This window comes from Brassica oleracea, chromosome C2, assembly GCF_000695525.1.
Source record: "Brassica oleracea var. oleracea cultivar TO1000 chromosome C2, BOL, whole genome shotgun sequence".
Lineage (NCBI taxonomy): Eukaryota > Viridiplantae > Streptophyta > Magnoliopsida > Brassicales > Brassicaceae > Brassica > Brassica oleracea.
Genome location: NC_027749.1, coordinates 37,559,017 through 37,569,886, shown reverse-complemented (window position 1 = coordinate 37,569,886; position 10,870 = coordinate 37,559,017). Strand labels below are relative to the sequence as shown.

Below are 10,870 nucleotides of genomic sequence, written 5' to 3'. Positions count from 1 at the left end.
TTGGCATGCGTTTTTCGGACCACCAGGTACCTTAAACGATATCAATGTTCTTGATCGATCACCGATTTTGATGATATATTACAAGGTCGAGCTCCAAAAGTCAATTATACTGTTAACGGACATAACTACCGTTTGGCTTACTATCTCACAGATGGTATTTATCCAAATTGGGCTACTTTTGTCCAATCTATTCGAGAACCGCAAGGTCCAAAAGCATCCTTATTTGCTACAAAGCAAGAAGCTGTTCGTAAAGATGTCGAGCGTGCTTTTGGGGTCTTGCAAGCTCGATTTGCCATTGTCAAAAATCCAGCTCTTTTGTGGGATAAAATAAAAATTGGAAAGATAATGAGAGCATGTATCATTCTTCATAATATGATCGTGGAAGATGAACGAGACAAGTACACTCTTACTGATGTATCAGTTTTCGAACAACCGGAATCAAGCCGAAGTTCACATGTCGATTTAAACTTTTCAACACAGATGCCTACAAATCTCCATGATGTTATGGGCATGCTGACCATTCGGAATGAAGTCCGTGATAACCAAATACATCAACGACTGAAAGCTGATTTGGTTGAGAATATATGGCAAAAGTTTGGAACTCCTCAGGATTTCAACTAATCAGTTTTTTCTCGTTCACGATTTGTATTTGTATTATTAATATATTTTGTGTAATATATATTAAAACTTTTATGTATGCTTTTATTTTAAATCATTTTACTTATAAAAAAAAAAAAAAAAAAAATTTAAGGAACCTCAATGTGGTTCTACCAATGGAGGATGAAAAATTAAATACACTAACATGAGTCCTTAAGCTATCAAATCACAAAATTAAATACTACGTTAATGTTAAGTACCCATTTGGACTCCTTACTGATGGAGGTGGTCTTAGAGTTTAAGCATTAGAAGATCAGTACAGTGAGAGCTGATTGATCACTACATGAGTCTGAATCCGAGAACGGTTTTATGAATTTTTCCTTGTCAATCTATGAGTTTACATTTCTACCTGCGATTTTCCCTAAGTTTAGCTTCCATCATCCTGATAACTACAATCAATTTAACTCTCATTCCTGTTTACTGTTTTAATCATTACTATCTAGCTTAACTGAGACAACTAAAATCTATTGTGAAATCATAGAGTCCTTGTGGATTCGATCCCAAGTCCTGCAATCGATCTCTTATTTGAGAGAGTTTCTTTATGGTAATTTGAGCATATCACAATATAAAATTCTAAATCAAGGATGGATTTGCCTACTTTGTGCAGAAGGAAAGAGTTACATATTAAAGCAAATGGATTGATGCCGGTCCTGATATTTCGGTTTTCTAAGGAAAGAAAAATAATAATTTTTGCAATGGCGGAAGAATGATATAAAAAAATTGGATAGGTATGCTTGAAACGTTAGTAGATGTATTGATGAGATGAATTTGAAGCTTTTAGTCATGAAAAGTCATGATTGGGATGTCATCATCCAATGATTTTTCTCATTTGCGTTTAGGAAACTACTTCCAAAAAATGTCCACATTACAATTTTAGTAATTAATCTTATAGTAGTTAATCTTAATTATTATTTTATATATGTTATTATCGACTAATTACTATTAATTTTTGTAGAAATAACACTCTTATTTCGGATATCTCTACAAAGATACCAAATAGCGAAGATGTTCTCATTCAAAATTAAAGAAACATTGCGGTAAAGTTTTGCCTAAAGGGGTTTGAGAAACATCTGAAGTTTCTCTTGTTGCGTTCAAAGATGATATACATAACCAAGTTTTTGCATGAAGTAAAATGTTATTCATTGAATCGTTCGTTTTAGAAGATGACGCGGACTAAGATTTGATGTCAGTTGTTCCGCCCAATGATAAATACGTTTCAGAAGATGAGTTAGAAGTATTGTACTGATTCTAATTCTCAATCTGATTCAAGTCCCAATTTAATTTTTCGTAAGTTCTTAAGTTTTAATAAATTAATGTAATAGAAATTAAAATATAAGATCTTGAGTTGTAATAAATTTTAATTATACATATGGTTTTAAGAAGATATACCATAATCAAAACATTAAATTCATCTAAACTCTAAACCACAAAGACATATTTTTCTCTCCATATATTTTTTATCTCTACAAAAAATTGTAATCTCCATAAATACATTTTTCTTAACCCTATCTAAACCCTATATAAACCATAAAGAATCCACAAACCCTAAATATACCCTATAAAAACCCTAAAGAAACCCAACCATAAAAATTGTTTTGCCTTCAACCCATTTACAAAATTTCAGTTTTGGCTCCAAAACCCATTCCCCAAAATTATTCACTTTTCCTCCTAAAACCTATCTCCCAGATTGGCCCAAAACCCATTTTCCCACAGACCCTAATTTCACTAAGTGTCAAACAATTATATTTTCTCTATAATCTCTCGTCTCTCTCATTACTTCTGAGTCTCCATACGAATCTCTTCTCGTCTCATCTCCCTCGTCGCTCTCCTTTCTTTAACAAATCTCATCTTGTCTATCTCTATGCATCTCGTTCTCTCTTCACGACACTCCTCTTTGTTCATTTCTTCCTCGTCAACCACTTAAACGTTTATGGCTCCTTCCACCGAAACCTTTGACCGTCGTTAACCTTGGACCCCAGGCTTGAATCTCCCTTGTGAGTAATGTTTTAGATTGGGTTTTGCATGTTTGGTTAGTGTTAGCGGATTTTTGTGTAGGATCTTTGTGAGTACTACGGAACCATAAATAAGCATGGCGTTTAGTATTGATTTGCAAGTAGTAAGATTGAAGGAGACGTTTTATTAGATCAAAGAGCTCGAACTACAATAGACTGGTGTATAAACCCTAGTTCTAGCCGACTAGCTCTAATCTCTAAGTCTCGAAGTGTAGATCTCTTGTTCTAGGGTTTGGGCTCCCCTTATATAGTCGTCTTGAGGTCGACCTGAGTCGTTTTGAGTAGGTTTAACTCTTCCATATTCAGAAATATGGAAGGTTCTCCATATAGGAAGTTTTCCATTTTCCGGAGGAAGGGGTGGTCCCTGAGACCGGTCCTGGAATGTTTCCTAGCGGGGACCTGGAGCGTTCCCTTGCGGGGACCCGGGGCGTCTTCTAGCGGGGACCCGGAGGCCGATGTCCTGCCTGGGGTATGGAGGAATTCAATACCTGAGTTACGATTTCGATTCACCTTTGATTGCATTTTTACTTCGGTTTTTGATTTATTTAAGATAAGGGTTTTGATTTATTTGGGGTTAGGGTTAGATTTAAACATTGATTTGGCGTTAGGGTTTGATTCGGTTTATGATATCGATTTTCATTTTATTAAGGGTTGTGGTGTTGCTTAATTTTGGGGTTCTAGTTTCAGTTCACTTTGGGCTTTCCATTTAATTTTGTTCGATGTAACTCTCCCAACTAATATAATCTTTCCTCTATAGTCTTTATGTATATATGCAATAGGGGAGACCCCAAATGAGAATCACGTCAATGCATGCTAAGGTGACTCGAGCTTCTACTCAATCATTACCTCCAGGAGCTCTCGGGTCTTACAGTGTAGTCTCGTCAGCTCCTCCTACCTATGTCAAGAGAACCGAAGATGCTTTGCTACATGCTCCCTCCAAACTTAACCAGCCACACCTCCATTCTGAGAAAGCTCAGTGGCGCATTATGGTAAGTGTCTTTATATATTTGATGTCTTATATATGTAATATATTTGATGTCTGATATATGTTTATAGTGTCTGATATGTTTGATATATGTATATGTTTGATGTTTGATATATGTCTAAGGTTGTAGTTTCTGACATATGTCTATATGTTTGATGTCTGACGTTGTAGTGTTTGATATATGTCTCTATATTTTCTATGTGTTAAGCTATTAGGGTCTAATATATGTCTCAATGTTTGTCTATCTGTATGATTCTTAATATGACAATGATTAAAAATGGATTATAGAAAGTGATTATATGTTTGATGCTTCATTGATCAATGTAGTGTCTATATGTCTGATGTTTGTCTGATGCTTGTAGAACTGTGGTTTAAGTGTTAACATTGTCTGATGTTTTTTTATGTTTGATGCTTAACATTATCTCCTTGTAGAGTCTGATGTATCGTTCGATGTTTGATGCTTAATCTTTCTGAATCTGATATGTGTTTCATATTTGATGCTTAACATTGTCTTTTCAGGTTCGGTATTGATCCTAAGTCCACATCTTTATCTGAGCAACGTGTTATAGATACTACTGGGGACCGTACGCCATCTGGAAATTCATTCCATAGAAAAGAAGGATAAATGGTGGCAAACTTTCACTGTAAGTGTTTTTTTCCCTATCATTTTCCTATTCCTAAGTACTTAATTTTCCTAAGTACAATTAACTACTATTATTTCTCTTCTTTTGTAGCGACACTACTACTGGGAGGACAAGTTCCATGATGAAATATACGCCAAATGGAAGCTACAGACACATGTCACAATATGTGGTAAAATTAGCCATAAAAAAACGAAGAAACCTAACATTAGTGATGAAGATGGGGCCACTACTTGCAAATTGGGTGGCAGATGAGGCAAAATCGAAGAGTCAATCAGCAGCTGGATCCCGCACTTCTGCTCTGCCAGAGAAGAAGATGCACAAGCACGATGAAGGACCACAGACCCTTACAAATATTGAGTATTGTATTGTAATCTTTCTATATGTTTTTCACTTTTATGTTACCAACTGAATGTCTAATTTCCTTTTCTTTCCTTTCTTGTAGATGGTTGATGAGTTTTTGGAGTAATCAACTGCATATACTGATCTTGTGAGGAAGACTTACACACGTAAACATGGTTCCTTCATCGACGAACGTGCAGAGGCCCTGGTTGAGGAGGTTGAGCAAGCCGTTGAAGAGCTGACACATGGTAGATATCCACTTGCCAACCGCCAGACTGGATCAACGGCTGCAACACCACATTCAGGGCGCCTGGTACTCAACCAAGAATACCTCAACAATCTCTTCTCACTTGCTTATCAGATTGGTAGATTGCTAAGTATTGAATTTGTGAACATGTGATAGGATAAGATTTCGTTTCTGATTAGGATAAAATTTGGTTTCTGATTGTGAACTTGTTAACTCTTTGAACTTATGCAGGATATGATCGAGTAGATGCTTCAAAGATGTAGGGTTATAGCTTGTTCACATCATTGAGCATTGTAGTTTTATTTAGTGTTTCACTTGACTGACTTCACACTGCTTATGCTCGTTTGATTCTTTGCTTTTTCAGCGTGGGCATACACACAAGGGTAACATTCATGGTCATGGAAGTGTTCAGTTCAAGAACTCCAGTACCTCTGAGTCTGTCTCTATCACGTTGAAGCTTTGACATGAAGATCTACATTAGTGGCTTGGAGACGAACACTGGTGCACTCAAGGCTGATCTCAATACCTTGAAGTCTGACTTCGAGGTTGAGATGGTTGCAACTAGAGCAACTCGCAACATAATTCCGCAAGCTCTCCAGCCTCAAACTTCAGTTCCCACTGTCTCAACTACACTATCAAGTCAGCCTCCGCCTCAACCTCAATATTAATATCAATTTTATTCTCCTGCTAAAGCTCAAGCGCAACATGAATATCTCATCACCACTACCAATCCAATTTAGAACTGTGGTGTAGTGAAGAACTTGGTTTGTAGGTTCAGATGTTGTTGTTGCTTGACAAAAAACAATTCCATGTAATTTATTTTCTTATCTGAACCTGTTTTTTGGAATATAAAATTTTCAAAAAAAAAAATTCAACTCAGTTTTTTCTGCTATTAATTTTTTATAAACTTTTTGAATATATTGCCACAAAATATTCGTATGACATGGCTTACCTTACTAACAACTAACAACATTCATGGGATTATTTCATGATACGGCTTACCTTACTTACTAACCTTACTTACACGGGATTACAGGAAAGCTAACACCTAGGATGTTCCGAGTGAAAGTAGAAGTTTAACTAGAACTGTCGAAAGATTACTAAAAAAACCATCATATGTCTCTTACATATATCGATTTAAACAAGATCTGAAAGATCGAGAGAAGGAAGATAGAGGAAAGCTATGACAAATTGACACCAAAACTATTGTGGCAATTTTGTGGAAAATACCACGAAAAGTATTGTATCATATTAATAGGCTACGAAAGATAATTTGACAATTTTGTAGGAAAATGTAAGAAAAATATTATTGACAATTTCATAGAAAATTGCTACGAAAAAATTGTGGCTATTTCTTGGCAAATTACTGTGAAAATATTTGTGGCTATTCTGTAGCAACTTGCCTTACAAATTTCGTGGCCAAACGTCACAATTTTTTCCATGAATTCATCGTCGTAGTGGCTTTTTACTACGATTTTTCCATTGTTTTGTTTTGCTACAATCGTATAGCCATTTGTGGTGGCATTTCGTGTTTAATTCGTCATATAGTCACGAATTTTGGCTTATAGCCACCAAAACGTGGCTATAACACTTTTTACTAGTGTCTTTCTCACCGACAAGCTTCCTCCACCGCACGGCTTGGATGGAGATACCTCCACTGATGTGGATATATAAGCAAAAAACGCAGCAAAAACCTGAGGATACAAGTTTAGATCTGGTCCTCACACATACAACCCGTGAAGCCATACACCGCAGAGAGCCGCACGATCACGGCTACTCCACCATCGCCGCTAGATCTGACACCAAAGACCGAAAAACCTTAAGAATCTCCGTAGGAAACTGAGATCAAAAGAACGAAAAAAATGGAAAGGCAAGGCTCTATCACGTCATCGGCGGAGAACCCTCGCAGGAGAGGTAAGGAGAAGAAAAATATCGGTGTCCGCAAGATTAGAGAGAAACGAGAGATGAGAGAGAAGTTAAGAAAAAATTTGTCATCTGATGTGTTAAGCTTTTTTGGTTAAATTTTTATTGATATTATTAAGCTTTTTGATAAAGGTTTTTCGAAAGTGATAGTTATCCATACCTATAGATTTTTTTTGCTTCACTGTTGTCCGTTGGTCTATAAAAGGTGGGTAATTTGATTCTCCGCCCTGAAGTGGGACGGGTTTATGACCCATAAGTTAGGCTTTGTGATGTGGAGCTGACACTAACCAAGAATTAAACATATCTCTAGCATTAACTACAAATAATTATAAAGTACAAAAATAATACCACTAAAGACAGAGATTTTAGCATTTGTTTGCATTTTGTAGTCGTCATGTTAGATTTTCAGTGTAAATAATAGTTTGTTTTGCAGTTAAGCTTTTACAGCGAACTTTATGAACACCTTAACTTACAATAAAAGTTACAACTAATCGAAAATTCAGAATTTCTCATCATCTTCTTTCGACTCCCTCTGCTGCTCTCAGTACTATATCATTTTGTTATACTATGAAGCTAAATCTCAATAAATAACCTAAAAGGTGCGTTTTATCAGTGCGTAGAAAAGTGCTAACTTGCATATGAAAACATCACTTTAAAGTTTTTTTTTTGTAACTTAATATATATCCAAGTTCCAATTCTATCTAGTACATATGTCATTGTGTTGGTCCTTTATTTATTAAATGTTTGTGTTTTATGTTCAATGGGTCGTTTAAAAAATTGTAGGCCATGGTTTGCCTATAGATGTTTCGTTTAGCCACTGAAACAGAAAATTAAAGTGCAAACTATGTCACGGGGCAGTCTATTAAAGTGGTAATAGATCAGAGAGAACATAGATTTGAATTATTATTTTTATAATAATCACTTTTTCATATTGCTATTAGACAAAGATTGGGATATATGGTGGAGGATGCTGCACTTTGGACTACTCTTTGACTAGATTATACACTTTTAGACCACGAATTATACATCCACACGTTGCAAGCCCCATAACCTCTCTCTTTCTCTCTTCCTTTCTGTCAACTTTAGCTCTTTAAATATTTCTCTCATTCTTTGCTTCTTCGTTACATTAAACATTTTCTCACTCTCTCAAACCACACAAAGAGACACACAGAGAGTAAACTAACTTAAAGCTATGAACAAGCAAGGTTTCAAGAGACTTCAGTTTAGGAGATGGGGAAAGCGAATCGGAAGCTCAACGACAGCTTCAGCGACGCTACGAAACTCAAAGGAAAGAAGAACGATTGTGGCGTTTGCGTTCTCATGTTGTGGAAAACCACCTCGCGTTCTCCTGAAGCAGTTTGTTTGGAGGTTGAAATCACGTTTAAGGTGGTCGCGGAAGAGTGGTAGTAATAATATCCAGTGTAGCTATGATCTCCGGAGCTATCATCTGAATTTCGATGACTGTTGGTCTCGTCGACGGTGATTTTAAGCAAACAAATTGTTATTATTATCTTTTGAGCCTTTTTTATTTTCATATACGTATATACTTAAAGTCTCAATCTTATATAAAAAGGCATTTCAAGAATATTCGTGTACGTTCTTTTTCATATGGTTAATTTTGTTTCTTACGAAAAGCTTTGTATATATTTGTTGAACAAAATGCTTATCAAATATATAAACAAAATCGTATATCTTAAAAAAAATATCAAAGCTTCTGAGACTAAATATCAACCAACCCGATATGTCAACCTCCATTATCACCAAGACGCTTTGATACAATCAGATCACTGCATAAACCGAGGATGCAATTAGATACTCTCTGTGATTATGCTGTGTTGTTCCTTTACGAGATGTTTTTGTTCTATGTTAAAATGGTCATTTAAAAACCTTGATTTGCCTTTATAGATGATTTTGTTTATCTACTAAAACCAGTGTTTTTAAACCCGTACCGAACCGGCGGTTGGACCGGGTTGAACCATGAACCGAAAATAAACCGGGTTGGGTTAAGGCTAAAACCCAACTAAAATCGAACCAGTTAAAAATCCCTATTGAACCGTCAAAAATCCGGAAACCGGCGACCCAATGAACCGGCCAAACTCCGGTTTGTATATAAGCTAAAATTTTGTTAATGAAACAATTCATTTTTCTTCCTTTTTCGTCTCTCGTCTTTTTCTTTTGTCTTCTCTACAACTCATAAATTACAAGATTCACAAAGTTTAATATTCACGTCAAGATATTGTTTTTGTCTACTTCTCACTTTAAACAAAAAAATATTTCATGATCACTTGTTTTGAAGACCTTAAATCATTGAAACATTTTTATTTCTGAAATTTGTATGTCAAAATATAACTTTTACCTAATGTGTATATACTTTTTTTTAAAAGGTGATGAAGATGTAGAGTGATAAGATCTGCGAATAAAGTTTAAATGTATTTTTCATATTGATTTTAGATTTTAATTGTTATTTTTAAGTTTTTCTACACATTATGGCTATTTAAAAAATTTATTTGATATGATTTATTTTTTGAAAAAATATGCATATTATTTATAAAATATCATTAAATTTAGTTTAATCTAAGTAAATCCGATCAAACTCGGTTCAGACCCGGTCGAACCACAATGATTCATGACCCAAAAAAATTTTGGTTTGCTAGCCGGTCCAGTTTTAAAAACACCCACTAAAACATAAAACTAAAGTGCAAAAACATGTCACGGTGGTAGTCTATTAAAGTGGTAATAGATTATACAGAATTGAATACTTTTTATAATACTAATTTTTTAACAACAAAATTGTCGGCAATTAACTTCTTCATATTAGTACAAAAAAATGGATTAGGGTGGAGGATGATGCAGTTTGGACTATTCTTAGAGTATATACGTGCCCCAACAAAACACAAGTGTGAAGATCCATGCCTATACTTACACTCTACCTAATTATACCTTCACTAATAAATTTTCTAATTTACAAAGTCATCGATTAGGCAAAAAAAAACTACAAATTCGTCGATACTCCTACATTCACACACATGGTGGTATTTGAACCGTTAAAAGTCCCGATATGGATATTGGATTATAAAGTAGATTAAAATGACGCTTTGCTTTTTAAGAAATAAATCATATAAAAATGTTCAAACCTAGCTTGTTTGTTCATGTGCAATTTAAATTTTTACAAGTTTTTATGTTTAGGTACGGTGTGTAAAGATAGGCATGAATCTTCATACTTGTGTTTAGTTGGGGAAAGGATTGGCCGTTCGCCAGTTTATATATATATATTATAAACACGTTATAAACCGCATAATCTATCAACTTTAGCTCTTTAATTATTTCTATCATTTTTTTACTTCGTTACATTTACATTTTCTCACTCTCACAAATCGCACAGAGAGAGACGCAGAGAGTAAACTAAGTTAAAAGCTATGAACAAACTGTGAAGATGAAGCAATAAGAAACAAGATGGTTGGTTAAGGTCTCAAGACAATGGAGATACCACTACAAGAGACAAGCATGCATGGTTGGTTAAGGTCTCAAGACAATGGAGATACCACTACAAGAGACAAGCATGCATGGTTGGTTAAGGTCTCAAGACAATGGAGATACCACTACAAGAGACAAGCATGCATGGTTGGTTAAGGTCTCAAGACAATGGAGATACCACTACAAGAGACAAGCATGCATGGTTGGTTAAGGTCTCAAGACAATGGAGATACCACTACAAGAGACAAGCATGCATGGTTGGTTAAGGTCTCAAGACAATGGAGATACCACTACAAGAGACAAGCATGCATGGTTGGTTAAGGTCTCAAGACAATGGAGATACCACTACAAGAGACAAGCATGCATGGTTGGTTAAGGTCTCAAGACAATGGAGATACCACTACAAGAGACAAGCATGCATGGTTGGTTAAGGTCTCAAGACAATGGAGATACCACTACAAGAGACAAGCATGCATGGTTGGTTAAGGTCTCAAGACAATGGAGATGCCACTACAAGGGACAAGCATGCATGGTGGGTTAAGGTCTCAAGACAAAGGAGATGCCACTACAAGGGACAAGCATGTATGGT

General features: G+C 35.6%; 1 protein-coding gene and 1 long non-coding RNA gene across 4 annotated transcripts; both read left to right on the top strand.

Moving 5' to 3' along the window:
* The first annotated feature begins 2,430 nt into the window (after nt 1-2,430).
* Nucleotides 2,431-5,712, top strand: LOC106326601. Of its 3 annotated transcripts, XR_001267286.1 has the most exons (6): nt 2,431-2,651; nt 3,427-3,658; nt 4,174-4,298; nt 4,389-4,655; nt 4,741-4,950; nt 5,249-5,712. It is a non-coding gene; the product is annotated as an uncharacterized LOC106326601 (long non-coding RNA). The 3 variants fall into 3 exon arrangements; XR_001267284.1 differs by having other exon boundaries at nt 2,431-3,658; XR_001267285.1 differs by having other exon boundaries at nt 2,431-3,658; nt 4,389-4,660.
* A 2,202-nt stretch (nt 5,713-7,914) lies between these two features.
* LOC106326105 lies at nt 7,915-8,392 on the top strand. Its single transcript, XM_013764133.1, has one exon. The coding sequence runs from the start codon at nt 8,000-8,002 to the stop codon at nt 8,288-8,290; it is 291 nt and encodes a 96-aa protein (XP_013619587.1). The 5' UTR covers nt 7,915-7,999; the 3' UTR covers nt 8,291-8,392.
* Nucleotides 8,393-10,870: the final 2,478 nt, after the last annotated feature.